This window comes from Ovis aries, chromosome 14 (genome assembly GCF_016772045.2).
Source record: "Ovis aries strain OAR_USU_Benz2616 breed Rambouillet chromosome 14, ARS-UI_Ramb_v3.0, whole genome shotgun sequence".
NCBI lineage: Eukaryota > Metazoa > Chordata > Mammalia > Artiodactyla > Bovidae > Ovis > Ovis aries.
Genome location: NC_056067.1, coordinates 14442248 through 14462280, shown reverse-complemented (window position 1 = coordinate 14462280; position 20033 = coordinate 14442248). Strand labels below are relative to the sequence as shown.

The following is a 20033-nucleotide window of genomic DNA, read 5'->3' as shown; positions in this document are numbered from 1 at the left end:
AGGTGTTCATTTGACTCTGTGGCTACATGTTCATTTCCAAGATTTTTCCCAGAAGCAATATCTTGATGGGTGATGAAATATTCTGTAATTGAACAAGGAGAGAACTATGTTGTCTCCAGCACAGACAGGGGTGGGTGAGTAGAAATCCCTCCACTTGTGGGGTTTGTGGCAGTAGGGTTAAAAGGAGACTTATGAGAAAGATAACTTAGTCTTCAAGGCCTGATGCTAGTCTTGATTTTATTGTTTTATGTGTTTCCCCCTCGTGGTGCTCAATAAATATTCATTCAGTGGACAAATAAATGGAAGGTCAGACTCTGTATATGAGAGTCAAAGAAATCTTGTTTTCTGGAAAAGCTAGCTGAATTAAGTGCAGGTTTTTATAGTCACCTCTTCGGTTCCATTTCATTTCAGCTGTGAGGGATCTGAGAGACTTTAGCCCAAGGTTTTCCTTAAAGGCATTAAGTGGAAATGCCTTCCCTGTGATGACACTGTCATGACCAGGCCCTTGTCTTTCTGTGGGTCTCACCCTTCCTGGTGTTCTGGTAACCGCTGCCGTTGCCGGCCATCTCAACTCTGACTAGTAATGATCTGGCAGAACCATTAAAGGGTGGATTCAGGAATTTGACTGGTTTCTAATACCGGTTTTGCTGGGTTAACTTGGGCACTGCTTATTTTCTCGGTGACTCCGCTTCCTCATCTGTAAAATGGGAATAGTAAAATTTCTTTTCTCACAGGATAGTTTTTGAAGATTGAATAAGACACTGTAGGTAAAATATGCAGAAAGGTGTCTTGCACACAGTACTCAATAAATGTTAGCTATTATCATTGGAGGTTATATCTGTTGTTGATTAATAAATGTGGGTAAAACATACTTTTACATACTAAATATAATTTGATATTTTTTGAAAATATCCTCTTTGTGTAGATAGTCAAAGAAAGAGAAGGGGAAAGAGAAAGCCAGAGAGCAACAGATTTTTGGTGGTGAAAGGTTTGGAACCATCTAGGTCAATATATTATTAGAATTGAAGATGCTCTTCTGAGAGGTGAAGTGGTAATAATGGAAGAAACAAGTCTAAATACTGTTTTTTGACTCTCAAGCCAGTGCCTTTTCCACTCTACCCCACTCCAGGTATGGCTTGTTATTTTTTTGGAAATTATCCCAAATTATGTCCTAATTTAACTTCATACAAGTTCACCCCAGTAAACAAAAAGAGCAACAACGACAACAGCAGTCCACCAGGCCAGTAGACAGCGCCCAGACACTCCCCTCCAGGGTGGGTGGAGACTGAAGGGGGCGGGGCTCGTGCCGACACCCGGGCCACCCCAGCCTTCCTTTAATTGGTCCCAGGGCCTCGGCCCACTATCCAATTAGAAGCGGCTGCGTCATCACATTACTGGGCAGGGAGGCCGCCCGCGGAAATTTGAAATGGCTGACGGATTGCTGGCGGGTGGTGGGCTGGGGTCGGAAGCGATGGCGCCGGAGCCCGAGCTTCCTGGGTGGGCGGCCGAGGAGGAGCTGGAGCGCCTGGAGAAAGGTGAGCACCCGCCGTGCGGGAGGAGCCGCCGTCTGCGACAGACCGTGTCGGCAGCGCTGGGGGCGCCTGGGGCGCAGGCCTTCCGGACCTGGCTGGCCTGGGTGGAGGCTGTGACTGGGCGAGGCCCCGACCCACTCTCTGGACGTCGAATCGGGAGGTACCCAGGACACCTCTCCTCCTCGCCCAATCTGGCCTCAGCTTCCTCGAGACTGGAGGGACTGGGGCGGGGCGGGGATCCCTACTGTTGCTGTCTGGGTGTCCCTCCACCCCGCCCTGCCCCGCCCTTGTGCGCGAGTTTGTGTGTTTAGAGTGGACGCATATTTTTATTTGCATCTCAAAGGAGATCACGTACCACTGCCCCCTTTCCCGAAGGAAATTGGACGCTTGGCCTAGAGAGCAGTACTGAGCGTTGAGAGCAGGTGACGTGCCCAGAGGAAGGGGAGCCAATTTGTGACACAGTGTAAAAAAATAGAACCCAGGTCTAATTCTCAGTCCTTTCTGTCTCTTCTTGGAGACTCCGTTTTCCCCCCCTGATATTTTAAGGTGGTTCAGGCTTTTACTTTAACATTTTCAGTTGTATTGTGTAGTGGCAAGAGTCCTGGAGAAGTGAGAAAACGTTAAGTGGAACTTAATTCCACTACTCACCCCTCTTTGTGATCTGGCAACAGTCAGGTGACTTCAGTTTTCTCATCTGCAAAACAGGTAGTAGTGTTGCTGAGTGGTGAAGATTAAGTGAAGTAATGTGTGAAAAGTATTTCAGATCGGCTCTGAACACACATAACGTAAAATTTACCATCTTAACCATTTTTGACATGGATTCAGTCCCTGGGTTGGGAAGATAATCTGGAATAAGAAATGGCAACCCACTCTTGGATTCTTGCCTGAAAAATCATATAGACAGAGGAGCCTGGCAGGCTACAGACCATGGGGTGGCGGAGTTGGTTAGCCACTGAGTACCTAACCAGTTTTAAGTGTACAGTTAAGTGGTATTAAACACATTCACATTGTTGTGTAGCCATCACCACCAGCTGTTACTATGACTCTCTTCATCTTGTACACTGAAACTCTGTACCATCTGTTACTATGATTCTTCTCGTTTTGTAAACTGAAACTCTGTACCTGTTGAATAATAACTCCACATTCGCCCCTCTCCCGAGCCCTTGGCAACTACCCTTATACTTTCTGCCTTTATGGTTTTGACTACTTTTAAGTACCTCATATCAGTGGAATTACACAGTATTTGTCTTTCTGTGACTGACTGGCTTATTTCACTCTGCCTAATGTTCATCCAGCATAATCATAAATCTCTTCCTTTTTTAAAGCTAAATAGTTTTAGCTGTGAACATGCCTGTACAAATATCTCTTGGAGACCCTGCTTCAAACTGCTGGGTAATATGGTAATTCTATTTTTAAATTTTTGAAGAATCACCGTAAGTTTTCCATAGTGGCTATACCATTTTACATGCCTACCAACAGCCCACAAGGGTTCCTGTTTCTCCACATCTTTAACAACACTTGTTTTCTTGGTAGCTTCTCATTGTTTTTTGGATAATAGTCACCTAATGGGTGTGAGATGGAGTATTATTTCTTTAAAAAACATATCTATATTATGTGATGGATGGTATGAAATAGTTTATTCTCTTAATTGAAGTTGGCATACTATTTTCATCTTCCCGAGGTTCAGAGAGATTTTCACACATTTGATAAGGTATTGATGTCCTCTGAAGCTCAGGTATATTGGTGTCTATGAGCCGGAAACCCTAGTGTACACCTTGGTTATCTTGTTGCCAAGTCCAAACTCACTTCCTGCTCTCTGCACCACAGGCCAATAAATTGAGAGAGGAGTTGTTGGCACAAGGAATAGTGACTTTATTTGGAAAGCCAGCAGACCGAGAGGATTGTGGACTAGTGTCCCAAAGAACCATCTTGCCAAAGTTAGAATTCAGCTTTCCTTTATACTGAAAGGGGAGAGGGTGTGGCTGGTTGTTGCACACTTCTTTGTTTCAGAAGCCTTTATTCTTGCAGCTGTTGGGTAGGTCAAGTCATGATGTTTCTTTAAACCTTCAACAAAGCAAATGTTATTCTTTGTTCTGCAACGTTTTATCTGTATATGAATGGGGAAAAGTTGTTATACCTTTAAAGGTCAGAGCCTTGAGAATGAGCTATCCTGTCTATTTCAGGCTATAGGCAACATTCTTGTATCAAAGTAATAGAATACAAAGATTAAAGTACAAGAAACAGATCCAATATGGAGTCAAATTTGTTCTTCCCTGTTACAGTCTGTGGGGTCGCATAATTCTGGTGCCCTAAACTGGGGCAAAGAAGTGGAAGGAGGGAGAAATATAAGGGATGGGGGAAGAGAAAGAGACTCCTGCTAAAAGTCTCAGATAACCTTCCTGAAACCACTGGAAAGGACTTAGCTGATCTAAATGCTATCCTCAGCATGTTTATTTATTATAGTGGTCATTTTAAAATGACTGCTGTTAAAAATATCATATTACACAGAATTAGGTATGCCACTAGCTCAATCACGCCTTGTGAAACATAATTACATACAGCCCAAACCTAATTCGATTAGCATTTTCTAATCCTTTCGTTAGACACAGGCACTGAAATTAAAGAGGAGAAACCTAGTAGCTTTGGTGAAGTAAGTGAAAGTGAAGTCACTCAGTCATGTTCGACTCTTTGTGATGGACCCCATGGACTGTAGCCTACCAGGCTCCTCCAACCATGGAATTTTCCATGGATGACCCACTGGAGTGGGTTGCGATTTCCTTCTCCAGGAGATCTTCCTGACCCAGGGATTGAACCTGGTCTCCTGAATTGTAGGCAGACGCTTTACCATCTGAACTACCAGGGGAGTCCATTGGCAGGTCGATATAAACCCCCTGCCTTAAGCCCTATGAGGTCACCGTGGAACTGCAGCACAGGGCTCCTCACTTGATTTGTGTGGGGCATGTCATTCATTCACACAAGCACACTGTAGAGTTAGTAAATTATAGCAGAAAACATGGTCGCTAGGAGAACAAAGAACTAGAGCAAGCATCCTTGCCATGTCCTAAAGAATCCCCGACGGGCCCCCAAGATAAAAGGTTGCTGCTGAACCACAAAAGACGCCTGGATTCTTGGCCTCTGGAGGAGAATTCAATCTGGGGCCAGTGACGAGGCTTGATCGCTCAGAGCTTTTGTGTAATAAAGTTTTATTAAAGTATAAAAGAGATAGATGTTACACATTATTAAGAGTGCATATCCGTGTTTATTGAGTGGTATTGACAGGTGATATTGTAGAAATTAAAGGGAAGTTTCAATTTGTCTTGAGATGATATGTCGGAAACCACCTCTACATTTAATACAGCTTTATGGAATTTTTTTTTTTTTAATGATTGTAGGATATTTGACCATTATGAGTTGCTTTGCTGTTGTTATTCAGTCCCTCAGTTGTGTCTGACTCTTTGCAACCTCATGGACTGCAGTACACCAGGCTTTCCCCTTCTCCCAGAGCTTGCTCAAACTCATGTCCATTGATGCCATCCAACCGTCTCATCCTCCATCATCCCCTTCTCCTGCCTTCAGTCTTCCCCAGCATCAGGGTGTTTTCCAGTGAGTCGGCTCTTCCCATCACATGGCCAAAGTACTGGAGCTTCACCTTCAGCGTCAGTCCTTCAGTGAATATTCAGGGTTGATTTCCTTTAGAATCGGCTAGTTTGGTCTCCTTGCTGTCCAAGGGACTCTCGAGAGTCTTCTCAAGTGCCGCAGTTCAAAGATATCAATTCTGCGCTCAGCCTTTTTTCTTGTCCAGCTCTCACATCCAGACATGACTACTGAAAAAACCACTTAACTATATGGACCTTTGTAGGCAAGTAATATATCTGCTTTTTAATACATTGCCTAGGTTTGTCATTGTTTTTCTTCCTCTATAGCTCTAGTAATAATCATAGCTATATCTTCTGAAGGAGAACTTGGGTGATTTCCACTGAATTAAAAAACAACCCTCTTTCTTTGCCTCACAGAACAGCAACAAAAACCTAACCCATGGAAGATTTTAAGTTCTTAACTGTTCTGAAGTAAAACTTGAGTTTTGAGATATTTTTAAATTTAGAAAAAAAAAATTTTTTTTGATAGTGATAGAGGTAAGTAAAGCATTGTATCCAAATCCTTGTTTATATTTTATTTGAAATTTCTAAGCAAATATATGAAAATAGAAGCGGTTGATAGGCATTCGAGGTGTCTGGGATAGTTGCACCTGACTGTTTTTGTTGCTCTCTTAGGTTTGTTTGAAAATGAAGATTCATGCAGTGATTGTAGTGATCATGCTAAACCAGGTAGTAGCTTACAAAGCTTTGTGCCAGAAGGAAAAACTCATTTCCCAGAAATGTTCCAGACAAGTCAACTTTTGTTCTATGAGCGATTCAGAGCTTATCAAGATTACATTTTAGGTGAGTAGGTCCTTTTTTTTTGCTTCTTTTATCTTTTAATTTACAGGTAAATTGTCTCAGTTCCTCAGACTGCCATTGCTGGTTCTGAGAAAGTAGACTTACAAGGATTTATTAACCTCTCTCTGCTTTACGCTGTCTCAATTCTTATTGTGTTTAATTTGTTTGTAGCTGACTGCAAGGCCTCTGAGGTAAAAGAATTCACAGCTGAGTTCTTAGAGAAGGTCCTCGAACCATCTGGATGGCGGGCAGTCTGGCACACTAATGTGTTTGAGGTGCTAGTTGAGGTAAATTTAATTCTGTTGTTAAGACATTTATCTCTACCTAAAAACACTTTCCCTCAGACTGTTGTAACCTAAGTGCTTATTTTTAATTAAGATTTATGAGCTGATTGAAAATGGCGTGTCTTTTCACACCTAATTGCTGTGGTGTAAGAAGTGTTCTGCAAATTTTAAAGGCAACTGAAGAGGGAATTGGGGTGGTTTAAGTTTCACCGTCCTTTAAAAAAGGGAAATGGACGAGAAACCTATGAAGTGGGGGAGGTATTTGAGACCATTTAAAAAATAAGATGCCTAATTATAAAGTCAGTGGGGTTTGAATTAGTTTTTTATAAAGTCAGTGGGGTTTGAATTAATTTTTTATCTTCTTAGTTATAGCCCATTAAAGTAGCTCAAACCAAGTAGGCATTTTAAAACTAGCCTATTTTTTGCCTAACAGATTTGTAGGTATATAGTTAATCTATTGATATTATGTTCCACTGCAGAAAGTAAAAACAGTCTTATTTTTCAACTGGCTGGGCCTTTTACATTAAATTTGCACTCTACTTAGAGCTGTGAATTTTTCTCAGTGTTTGTTAACTGAACCACAAAAAAAAAAAACCCCATTAAACTAAAATGGTAAACCACGGAGTGTGTGTACAGCTTGTATCTGCAGCCCCTTTAGAAAATGACATCACATCCTACAGTGACTGTATATGAGGCAGTGGTTTGCAAGCAGCTGCTGCTCATGGATGTTTAAATTTTGGATTATGCTAATACCTTTGGTTGCAGTTCAGGCCATTAAGTTGATTATGATAGTAACGCCCTCCCCTCAACATACCTCAGTTCTCTAAAAGCAGCCAAAATCATTATTTTAGAAGAGAAATGTGCCATTCCCCTGCATTCCTCTAATGCATCGCATATACTAGAGGTCTGGTTTTGGCTTTCTGGCCTCTCATCGTTGGATAACATGTAAAAGCCAAGCTCCTTCAGTGCCCTTCCTGTCCTGATCTTGCCTCTCTTGTCCCCTCCTGCTGCCCCTACCTCATTTCCTTCCTTTTGTTCCAGCAAGAAAAACTGCTTCTCTGCTCTTCAGCTGCCAACCTCATCTCTGCCTCAGGGCCTTTTCATCTTTCCTCCTCTTGAAACAGCTGCTTCCTTTTCATCCCAGCTCAAAAGAGACTTCCCCAACCCTTCCAGTAAAACCAGACCACCACTCCTGCTACTTATTCTTTGTCACATACTTGTTGCCACCTTATTTGTCACTTTGATTACAATGTCAGCTCCATGTGGGTACAAGCCAGGTCTGTTCTGTTTGTCCTTATGTATGGAAGAAGGCTCTCCACTCCCATTTCATGCTTTAAAAAAGAAATCAGGCTGTAAATAGTGTTTTAGATGTATCTTAATTTTCATTTGTGTATGTTAAGTCACATTTTAAATTTCAGGTCACAGATGTAGACTTCACAGCTTTGAAGGCAGTGGTGAGGCTTGCCGATCCGTACCTCTGTGAATCGCAAGTGAGCGCTTTTACTTTGGAGTGTATGAAAGAACTCCTTGATCTGAAGGAATACCGGTTGCCCCTGCAGGAGCTGTGGGTGGTGTTTGATGATTCTGGATTATTTGACCAGACAGCACTTGCAATTGAGCATGTCAGGTAGGAATAGAGGTTGATAAAAGTAACCTTGTGGCCAAAAACTTTGGATGAAATGCTGTAATTCTGGTCTGTATTATACCTAGATTTAAAGCTCAAACTGTAAATCTGGTCACTGCAGATGTCTATTAAAATATTCAAAGATAGAGGGATATTTTTTAAATTAAAGAATGATTTCAATGTTTAAAATTTTCATTTTGAGCTAATTTCAGACTTACAGAAAAGTTGAGAAAAGTAGTACTAGGGATTCCTGTATAGCCTTTTCTCAGTGTCCCCAAATATTAACAAAAGACAGGGGATTCTTAATTTGGTTTGTATATGTTTAGAAACTGCCTTAAAAATTCTGGATGCTAAGGCTATAGTTGATACACTTAAATATAAGGAAAGGAAAGAAACTGATATACCATCACCTGTGCACTGATAAGACTAACATACAATGTTTTCACGGATGTGTCTAGCTAAAGATGTTTTCTCAGGCCACTTCTGGGATCCTTAGAGGGGATGTGCATGCCTTTCAACCTTTTTTGGCTGAGTTGGTTTCCTCTTGTACAGGTGCATGCCTTGTCCCTTAAATGAGAAGGAAACTCATACCTCATGTTTTCTTTAGTTTCAGATAACTTTTTTGGCAGATAGTTCCTGATACAGATAGTTCTTTTGAATCATCTTTTTATATTTACTAAGGAAGGCTTATTTTTGGCCATTTGAAAGTAGACTTATATTCCTCCATAAACTGGAAGACTGGATAATATAAAGGTCATGTTAATAATGCTGCTTGGTGTTGTGTAGTTCAAAAAGTAATTTCCAGTTTCTATACCATTCGTGAGTTAACCTGGTTTTCTTGAACTTAATTTGATACTCTACAAAGAAGCAAAGTGTCTTGCACCCTATCTCTCACACTTCATGGAAGATTTCTAATTGTATTCAAGGACATTCAACTGTAGTTATTCAATATTAGGCCAAACAATATAAATCTAAAGAACTGGCTTATGTCCAGAACCAAAATAACTCCCTTATGTTTCTCTCACTTTAAAAAGCTGTCAACTGAGACATTTGAAAGTAAAGGGATAATTGATGCATTTAGGAAATTAGAAATCAGGGAGTTAATCTCATGGGTATAGAAGTTGGTAGAAAGACAAGTATCTGGAATTAGTATTATTTGAAGGAGAACCTGGCTAAATTATTCTTCATTTTGAGGGCTCAGATTCTGATCACTGTCAATAAAAGGTCAGATTATAAGAGTCTTCATTTGTTCATTTTATTCAGTATGTGTTTCAGTGCTGCGTCTTGAGTTGAGGATGAGATTTGAGTGGTGCACAAAACAGGCACAGTCACCATCACCAGGGAGTTGGCAGTCTAAATGTGGGAGATGAAACTTGGTGAAATAATCACATAAAGATGTGTGTGTGATTGGAAACTGCAGTGAGTGCTGTGAGGGATTACAGAGTGTTCTAAGACTAGCTCAGGTTTCTGTAATACGGTTATTACCTGAGGAAATGGTATTGGAACTTGGGTCTGAAGGGTTTGCTAGGTGAAAGTTGTTGCGGCAGGGTGGAGGACGAAACATGTTGGGAAGCTCTGAATTTAAGGAGCCAAAGCCCAGACTGGTTGGAACGTAGACAGTGATAGATGAGACTTAGGAAACCAGCTTAGAGGTTATCAGGGGTCAGAAGACACAGTGATTTGTTAGCCAATGAATCATTTTTGTCTTCAAGTGCAATGGGAAACCCGTGAAGGGTTTTCAATCAAGGGAGAATATGATCAGCTTTTTATTTAAAAGTTTCGTTCTGGCTGCTGTGTAGAAAGTAAATGGAGGGGGAACAGGTAGAGAGACCAGTTAAGAGACAGAGTGGACTAGAGTGGAGATATAGCAAATACAGATTAGGCTTATTGAGAAAGTAGGATGGCTAAGACTTGATGGTGGAATGGATATGGGAGAAGGCAAGGATGACTCCCAAGTTTCTGTCTCGAGAGGATAAACACTGGTGGAAGTGCAGATGTGAATGAAAGGTGATTGACCAGTTTTGAGCTGGGTCATGAAGTATAAATATAAGATTGTGTGTTAGTCGCTCAGTCCTGTCCGACTCTTTGCAGCCTCAGGGACTGTACCTTGCCAGGCTCCTCTGCCCATAGAATTCTCCAGGCAGGAATACTGGAGTGGGTTGCCATTCCGTTCTCCAGGGAATCTTCCTGACCCAGGGGTTGAAACCAGGTCTCGTGCCTTGGAGGCAGATTCTTTTACCGTCTGAGCCATCAGGGAAGGCCAAATATAAGCTCACCAGGTGGAAAAGGTGGAAGACAGCCTGACCAACATGTCACAGCGGGTTTGAAAGAGCTTGTGAAATTGGAAGTTTGCATATAGAGGCTCCGAGGCAAGACAGGTACTCTAGAAGTGGATTGTAAGTCCATCTAATATCACCAGTCTCAGGAATTTGGACTTTGTTTTGAAGACAGCAAGGAGCCAGCAGTTTTTTGGTTGAGTAAAGGCATGCTCAGGTTTCTCAGCTGGTGCTTGTGGTAAAGAACCCGCTAGCCAATGCAGGAGACATAATAGACGTGGATTCGATTCCTGGGTCGGGAAGATCCCCTGGAGGTGGGCATGGCCACCCACTCCAGTATTCTCGCCTGGAGAATCCCATGGACAGAGGAGCCTGGAAGGCTACAGTCCATAGCGTCACAGTCGGACACAACTGAAGCGACTTAGCACGCACTCACACAAAGGCATGCTCAGGTATTTTTTTTGTTCTTAAGAGATGGACTCCAGAGGGTGAAGAGACTATAAGAATTAAAAGAATGGCTTCATTTTTTTAAAAAATTATTTTCTAATTGAAAGATAATTGCTTTATAGAACTTTGTTGTTTTGTGTCAAACATCAACATGAATCCAAAGATAGCGTCATGTTCACTGCTCCCTCCTTTTCAACTTTTTGACAGTTATATAGTCTGTACTTACTGGCTTTCCACTCACGCCTCTACTTCTACAGGATTGAAATTGTGCTTAAGGTCACCTATATTCTCATGGCTAGTCATCACTCCTCTGATCTCATCTTGCCTTGACCTCTTGGTCATATTCTAATTATTTGACAATTCTCATCTTCTTAATATCCTCTCCTCCCAGCTTCTGGGACACTGCCTTATGATGGGCTTGCTTTTTTAGTAATCTTGGCCTGGCCAGCTCTTCCTCTCATACTCAAATTTCAGAGTGTAATCTCCCAGGGCTTAGGGCTAGGCTATCTACTCTTCTCTCTCTCTAATCAGCTTTAGAAACACATTAGAATCTCCTGGGACTTTTCTTTATAGGAGTATTCCAGCTGGTACATGAAGAAAGAATGATGAGAGTATCAGTATTTGCAACCCATAATAAAATAGAGATGGCCAGGCATCATGTGCTTTGCGATGAAAGTACATTCTATCCCTTGAAGCATTCTTGCCAAAAAGTCTTTCCTAAAGATGATCAAGCCTCTAGTTCTTACTATCAGTTTACTAGAAATAAAGGAAACAGAACAGGTTAAATGACCCCATGGGGATGCAATCAGTAAAATTCAGAGTGTGGGAAACTTAAATAAATTGCAAGGTGAAAAAGAAGGATGGATAATCTATAGCGTAAAAGTGATTTAATTAAATTTAATGGCTGACCTTTGTTTGGATCTTGATTTGAATTTGCCAAATATAATAAAACAACAGAAGCAACAATGAAAGAAAGAGATAATCAGGGAAAACAAAACACTGAGGATACTTGGTTATTAAGTAATTAAAACTTTTTTGTATAAGGATTTATTTCAGAGGCACAAAGTAAACACTTACGAGTGATATGTCAGAAATTTGCTTTAAAGTAATCCAGTGTCAGTATGGTGGGGGTAGGAGAGCAGAGAAGCAAGTGGGTGGAGTAGAGGTAAATGAGATTGCCAGGAGTTGGTGTTGTCAAAGCTGGATCATGGATACATGGTATTCATGATACTTTTTGTTCTTGTAAATGTTTGAAACTTTTGATGATAAAAGATTTGTTAAATTACTTTGGGGAACTTTAAAAAAATGTGGATCCTGTACACGCTCTCTCCTGTCTCCCACCCAAGAGATTCTGATTAATTGGTCTGGGATAGGGCGGCAAATCAATTTTTAAAGGCTTCCCAGTGGACTCCAATGTGCAACCAGAGTTGAGAACTACTGCTTTATGTCTCTGGATGATCTCATCTATTGCTTTAATGCCATCTATATGCTGACAACTTCCAGATTTATGTCTCTAGCCTTGACCTTTTTCTTGAGCTCAGGTTCTGTATATTCATCTGCACTCTTTTTTTTTTTTTTTTTTTTTTCATCTGCACTCTTGACGTCACCACTTGGAGTTCAAATAGGCATCTCAACCTGAATGTAGTGAAAACAGAACTCTTTGTTTTTAGCCCTAAACTTGTTTCTCTCCCAGTCTTTTCTAATCAAATGCCATTACTTTCCACCAAGTTTCAGATGGTCAATAGTTCTTCTGATAAAAATAAGGTTGTAACAGAACCAATGTTGTAGAAAAACTTCTTTAGCCAATCCAAAGAAGTTCTTGTGGAACTCATGATTGTCAAGTTAGCAGATATGCATTCTTCTTCATATTTGGTAGACTTGTTTGATTTACTCTTACCTCACTAACATTTTGAGCCAGTGACTGAGTGATACTGATTTACTTTTCAGGTTTTTCTATCAGAACATTTGGAGGAGTTGGGATGAAGAAGAGGAGGATGAGTATGATTATTTTGTCAGATGTGTTGAACCTCGATTGAGATTGTAAGTGTTTATTAGTGGCCTTGAACATGTTGGAAAAAATAGCTATTTATGGTTTAATTTAACCCGTGTTTTGTGTATACTGTATATATATTCCAGGGGCCTACAGACAGAGACAAATAGTATAACCCATTGTTGCTGCTGCTGCTAAGTCGCTTCAGTCATGTCTGACTCTGTGCGACCCCACAGACAGCAGCCCACCAGGCTACCCCATCCCTGGAATTCTCCAGGCAAGAACACTGGAGTTGCCATTTCCTTCTCCAATGCATGAAAGTGAAAAGTGAAAGTGAAGTCGCTCAGTCGTGTCCAACCCTCAGCGACCCCATGGACTGCAGCCTACCAGGCTCCTCCATTCATGGGATTTTACAAGCAAGAGTACTAGAGTGGGGTGCCATTGCCTTCTCCAATAACCCATTGACAAGTTATTAAATGAAATTTGTATAAGTGCAGAGAAACCTACTTTGTGTTTATAAACCTACTTGTAGTGTTTTTAGAATCTAAAAGCAGAGAATTCAAGAACATATAAGTTAACAGCTTACTTGTTTTTGAATTTAAGTAAAACTCAGTTGAGCATATATTAAAAAGAACCAAATTCAAAGATAATTGTTTCAAAAACAGTGAAATTAATTGAATTATAGAACACTTCTTTTTAATTTAAAGACTACTTTTAAAGACAGGGGTTTACTCTAAGTAAAGTACTAGGCTAAACAGATTTACCTCAGGATGTTTTGTCAAGTTATTTTCCTTAAATCTTATTTTACAGATAAAAATACTGCATAGTTAATATTGATGGTGAATAAAAATTTCCAAAATAGCTAAACAAATATAACACATAGTTAAGTAAACAAAATACCTAAACACTTTCTTCTGATATATCATGTTTTGGTAGGGAAAAACCCTTCCATTATAAAAATACCCCAAATTAACCATGCAACCCAAGTAGTTGTCCTGCACTGACTTTGTTAAATGTTGTTTCCACTAGATGGTGCCATAAGATCAGATAATTTTTTTTGATACTTGTGCACTGTAATTTAATAGGCAGTGCTGCAGTAAGAATAAAATTAGACCTTGCATGATAAAAATAAATTGCAGAAGGTAATTTTTTTTCCCTGTGTAAAAGATGATGTGGTTACATAAGATAAGGCAGTACTCTTTACATTTCTGTAGAACTGATTTGATTTAGTAAGTTTCCCTTGGTTTAAATAGTAAGTCGTAAGTAAAAAATACCTGAGAAGTTTGGTTAAGGTTGGTTCTACTTGGTTTAGAATTATGAATGTCTAATTTCAGATTTTCATAAATTGGCTATGATTTTTGTTTAGCCTTTCCAATTTTTCCATTGTTCATTTCCCGTTTTTCTATAATGTAGTCAATAAAATCCAGACTTTCAATAAGCTTGCATCTTTTCTAGTTTTGATACACTTGCTCTTAAAGAGCAGTGATTGGTTTTGATTGAAGGGAAATGTAATGGATGAGTATCGTGTATCTGGCAAATTTGATCTTTATCTGGAAAATATTCCGATTTGACAGCTTTATATATTCGAACAATAAGAAATTATTTACATACATATCTTATACTTCACTGGCAGATGGAAAAGCATAAGAGAGGAATTGTTTTCAATTATGGAGAAGAAACTATGGGACTTGATGGGGAAACCAGAATGTTATCAAATATAGACAGACTCTTTAAAAGGTCCCTGGGATAGGACAGGAGTAGAGCTATTAATAGGCAAGAGCTAAAGGGAATAAAACTCTATTGTCTTGATTTTGCATTGTGAGGTAATTATTTTTCCTTTCTAATTCAAAACACTCTGCTTCAAAGGTTATGGGTCTGAGACACCGGTATTGGTTCATTACTTTCAGACTATGAAGCATCACTATAATGAGAAGAAATAAGCTGAATGGCATGGATATTGGAAGTACTAAGAAACTTATTTTAAAATTTGAGTCTTAATCTCCATAAGTTAATAGACCAGTGATTGGGTTCCCCAGTTTCTTGTCTGCAAAATGGAATTCTAGAATATTTTTAAATGAGTACGGATTAACCAAAGCAGACAAAATCCTTGCTTTTCAAGCTTCACCTAACTCATTTACGTGAAAAGTGAAGAAAGTATTTTTTATTCATCTTAAATACTATTTAAATGCTCGCTGTAATTTGATGTGAATTTGTTTAGGATATGGTTTTCTTTTTTTGTCCTCTCTTTAGAGCATGACAAAGTTAAGACGTTAAGGCAATAGTGCACAACCTTGGCTGTACATTAGAATCTCCAGGGAATTTTAAAAAAATACTCCTCTGCTTCTAAAGACTAATTTAATTGGTCTGGATGGGGACCTGAGCATCTGTATTTTTAAAAGTTCCCCAGTGATCCTAATAAGCAGCCAAGGTTAAGAAGCTCTGGCCTATAAAACCCAGCAAACCGACTGCTGGGCATACACACCAAGGGAACCTGAATTGAAGGAGACACATTACTCAGCTATAAAAAAGAACACATTTGAGTCAGTTCTTCAGAGGTGGATAAAACTGGAGCCTATTATACAGAGTGAAGTGAGACAGAAAGAAAAACACCAGTACAGTATATTAACATATATATATGGAATTTAGAAAGATGGTAACGATGACCCTATATGTAAGACAGCAAAAGAGACACAGATGTAAAGAACAGACTTTTGGACTCTGGGAGAAGGTGAGGGTGGGATGATTTGAGAGAATAGCATTGAAACATGTATATTACCACATGTGAAACAGATGACCAGTCCAAGTTCAATGCATGAAGCAGGGCACTCAAAGCCTGTGGTGCACCGGGACAACCCAGAGGGATGGGATAGGGAGGGAGTGGGAGGGGTTTCAGGATGGGATGAGGGGCCTTGTGTACACCTGTGGCTGATTCATGTCGGTGCAGCAAAAACCACCGCAATATTATTAAGTAATTAGCCTCCAATTAAAATAAATCAACTTTTAAAAAAAGAAGCTCTGCCCTAAGTCAATATACTTGAGAAATAAAGCAATTATTTTAGAACTATAGGTAGTGAAATAATACTATATTTTCAAATCCATTTCATATCCATTAACTTAATTGCACATTTATAAATTATTGCATCTAAAAGAACTTTTTGTTGTGTTTATATATTTGAGAAGGTATATAAATTAATAATAAACTTTAAGTGCTAACAGTGTTGTCCAATACAAAATACAAGGTTATTTTGTTTTAATCACTCTCTAGTTTAGTAATAACAGCTTTATTTTTTTTCTCAGAATCTCAAAGGCTTGTGTTTTTTAAATACTCTGGTAATCTTCCTGAAGAAATATTTGGCAAATTCTGCTCCATAGTGCTTAAAATGCAGGAAAGGACTAGATGATTTGAATCATTTAAATTTTGTAATCCTGTAAATGTGGTAATCTTAAACATTGTTTTGAACTATTCGGGATGCTTTCCTCCCCACCCCATCTCCAGATTGTCCACTGCCACCCACTTATTAAGATTTTGAATTTAATATATGAGAAAATAATTTCTTATTAAATAATAATTACAAATTGTGCAACATAAGCTTTCAGTGCTTCAAAAACACAAATGCTTGGATCTAAGGGGAAAAAAAAATAGCAACTCCTCAAAAGAAAAATTAGTGGCCTTAATGAAGTGGCCCTTAAACTTTCAATAACATCCACCTATTTAGTGAGACTTAAGATGTTGCTGAGTTGCATACTTTGAGACACTTTTCTAATGAGGTCTTTGAGGACTAAATGGCTGTCTTAGTGATGGAAAAATGTGTCTGAAAGGCAATGGGTTTCAATTTGCTTTTAAACTTTCAGGCATTACGACATTCTTGAAGACCGAGTTCCTTCAGGACTTATTGTTGACTACCAAAATCTGTTAACTCAATGTGAGGAGAGTTACAGGAAATTTTTAAATCTGAGAAGCAGTTTGTCAAATTGTAACTCTGATTCTGAGCAGGAAAATATCTCCATGGTGGAAGGGTTAAAGTTGTATTCAGAGATCGAACAGTTGAAACAAAAGCTAAAACTCATTGAGAATCCTTTGTTGAGGTATGTGTATTTTTGTTATTCTCAACTAGTCAGCCTCTTTTCTAACCAGCTGTCTTACTGAGAACTGACAGGTCTGTTTGGTTTCTTTAAGATATGTATTTGGTTATCAGAAGAATTCTAATATACAAGCAAAAGGCATCCGTCCAAATGGCCAGAAGGTCACTCATGTGGTCTCCTCCACCATGACGACTGGTCTGCTGCAGTCCCTGCTCAGGGATAGGCTTTGCCCAGAGCCTTGTAAGGAAGAAACAGAAATTCAGGTAAAAGGAGAGTTTCTTCTTCCGGTTGCTTTTTTCTGTCTGATTCACCCTAGGCTTTCCTGAATTCTACAGAAAGTTTATAGGCATTTCCCTGAGCTGGTTTTCTGTGGAGTGGGAAGCAGTGAGAGTACTGCCTTTCCACAGCGCTAGTCATCAGTCACATACTGGGCTCAGTGCAATAGCAAAGGAGAGAAATATACAGTCTTGGCTCCCTTTTCAAAGTGAAACATGAAGGCACCTGGAGTAATACTCAGGTTGCATTTGAGGGGTGTGTATTTGCAATATGTTGTTGTTGTTTTCTAGTTCCATAGTGATCCGCTGTCTGCTATAAATGCCTGCTATGAGGGCGACACTGTTATTGTCTGTCCTGGCCATTATGTGGTACACGGTGCCTTCTCCATTGCTGACTCCATTGAGTTGGAAGGTGAGTATGGAAGATGATACAACCAAACTCTCCTGCATGAGACACTCAATAAAACAGGAAATTACTGATCTTGTTGAAGCTCTAAGAATTTTATTTCAACCCAATTAATTTCAAATGAGTTGCCTGGAAACATTAAGGGTTTTTGAAGTGTATAAGTTATTGACTCAGTGTTTGAGCAACATGAAGTATGAGTCTTTATGACATTATAAATGTTGGGAAGACAAAAATATAGAGGAACAACCACTAGGGAGAAACATAATTCCAGACTATAGGTGGTTGATGAAAATGAATTCACTTCTAGAATAAAAAAAAAAATTCCCAGCAATATTACTTTAAAGTTTACTATTTTTTAATTTGTTGTTTCCACTTATTTCATGTATGTTGTAGATATATTGGTGCATGGTTTTTGTTTTAAATTTAGCTTATTTTTGTGAGAGGTATAGGTCCAACTTGAAAGTAGACTGAAAATCTTTATCTTAATTATTTTAAGAACTTCTGAATGTCACAACTTCTAAAGTGTACTTTTGAGAACATTAGCGTTGAGTCTATTAAAAATAGCTTTTAGCTGTTATAATCTTACTGTACATTTAGAGTGATTCCTAAATTTAGGTTGCTTTACAGTAGTTCACCTTGGTCTTTTGTATTTCCATAGCTTGTCAAATTTAGATGCACCTGTTCAACTATTTATCAAAAGAACTTCAAGTTAGCAATAAAACTTGTAATGCAAAAAATCCTATATTATTTTGGGATTGGTGCAGCTGTTCACAAACTGCTTAAGCTTTGTTCTTTATCTTGTCAAAACTGCTTAATAGAAGCTAGGCTGGGAGTTTAATATCCTGCTGTTCACCAATACATCACCTCACCCCCTTTTTTATGTGTATAATTTTTGTTCTGTTTCCTCTCCAACATTTGATATATGACAGATGTGTGTTTTATAAATAACACATCTGTAGAATAAATCACAGCAATAAAAGCACTTAATTTTTTTGGCATAGTGCAAACAGCATTGATATTATAGATTATATGGTGGATAAGCATTCTTCCTAGATTGGTGAGGAAATTATAATGTAATTGTGCCATATGCCACAAATAACCAAGGCTTCCCTGATAGCTCAGTTGGTAAAGAATCCACCTGCAATGAAAGAGACCCCGGATTGATTTCTGGGTCAGGAAGATCCCCCTGGAGAAGGATAGGCTACCCACTCCAGTATTCTTGGATGTCCCTTGTGGCTCAGCTGGTAAAGAATCTGCCTGCAATGCGGAAAACCTGGGTTCGATGCCTGGGTTGGGAGGATCCCCTGGAGACGGGAAAGGCTACCCACTCCAGTATTCTGGCCTGGAGAATTCCATGGACTGTATAGTCCATAGGGTCGCAAAGAGTTGGAGACGACTGAGCAACTTCCACTTTCCCAGGTGGTGCTAGTGGTAAAGAATCCACCCGCCATTGCAGGAGATGCAAGAGATGAGAGTTCAGTCCTTGGGTCAGAAAGATTCTCTGGTGTAGGAAGTACCCCACTCCAGTATTCTTGCCTGGAAAAGTCCACGGGCAGAGGAGCCTGGCAGGCAACAGTCCATGGGGTCACAAAGAGTTGGACACAACTGAACAACTAAGCGCATAAATAAACATAGAATTCTGATAGTTAAGTGTAAGAATGACTATAAATATATGAACATAGGGCATTTCTGAGAATTTGGGGAATCAGATGGTATCTCTGGTGTGACTATATGGAGTAATTGTTTATGAGGTAGATTAAAGCTTATATGATAGTTTATCTGATCTATAGCTAACACTTATAACAAATGATATATATTGAGTACCCACTATTTGCATGGTATTAATAGTACTTATAATAGAATTTTTCTTGTTTAGAAAATCCATTCACTTAGGTGAAGGCTTTGTGTTTTAAATGGCTAGGATTATGTAACTTGTTTATATAATGTAACATGGCCATCCTTTTTATATTTTTAATTTTCTGATGATAAAAAGTTATTATTTTTAAAAATGTGCAAAGTACACATAGACACATAAAAAGAATCGGGGAAAACATTTACAATCTAGTCATCCAGAATGCAGCATTAGTAGCATTCCCATGGGTGGGGTCCTCTTGCATTCTCTAGTGCCCCCACCCTCTTCAAATGTAGAAAACTTTAGAGATTTTGCCTGTTTAACGTTTTACGACTTTCATTTCCTCAGGCAAAGGCTCAACAATGAGTCTTTGATGTTTAGACAATGAGAGTTAATTCTTAAAGCTTTGTCTGTGTAATTTCTGGTTTATGATAAATTCAGGCAAAGTTTTCTAGTTTTTGATACTCCGGTTTTTCATAAGCCCACTCAGAGGTCTACCTGCATTATTAGTTTGATTAAGATTTGTAGAGAACAATGTTTTCTATTGGTTAACAAGGTAGACCTATTTTTCCAATAGTTAAAACTGTTCTAAGCCAGTTTGTCAGATTTTAGGTCAATCTGGTTAAGAGAATATAAAAATGAGAAAATCTTGAGAAATGGTTTTGCTTTTTCAAATCTAATTGCATTAGAATAATAGAATCTTTGAGTTGGGAAGTAAAAACTTATAAAGGCTAAATGGATTAAAGCCTTCTGACCCAGCTGTGAGTACTTAAGATTATTATTATTTTTTAGTAGCAGTTTTGTAAGTGAGTTTACTGCCGAAACTGG

The 20033-nt window shown here is 39.1% G+C and overlaps 1 protein-coding gene across 2 annotated transcripts in view; it reads left to right on the top strand.

Moving 5' to 3' along the window:
- The first annotated feature begins 1417 nt into the window (after positions 1 to 1417).
- The window catches only part of SHCBP1 (SHC binding and spindle associated 1), a 30345-nt gene continuing 11729 nt past the window's right edge, over positions 1418 to 20033 (top strand). For both annotated transcript variants that reach the window (XM_042231574.2, XM_015100422.4), the window contains exons 1-8: positions 1418 to 1535; positions 5804 to 5971; positions 6140 to 6255; positions 7671 to 7879; positions 12547 to 12639; positions 16442 to 16675; positions 16767 to 16935; positions 17239 to 17359. In XM_042231574.2, the coding sequence (XP_042087508.1) occupies positions 1427 to 1535; positions 5804 to 5971; positions 6140 to 6255; positions 7671 to 7879; positions 12547 to 12639; positions 16442 to 16675; positions 16767 to 16935; positions 17239 to 17359 (1219 nt within the window). In that variant the 5' untranslated portion in view covers positions 1418 to 1426. The remainder of the gene's footprint in view (positions 1536 to 5803; positions 5972 to 6139; positions 6256 to 7670; positions 7880 to 12546; positions 12640 to 16441; positions 16676 to 16766; positions 16936 to 17238; positions 17360 to 20033) is intronic.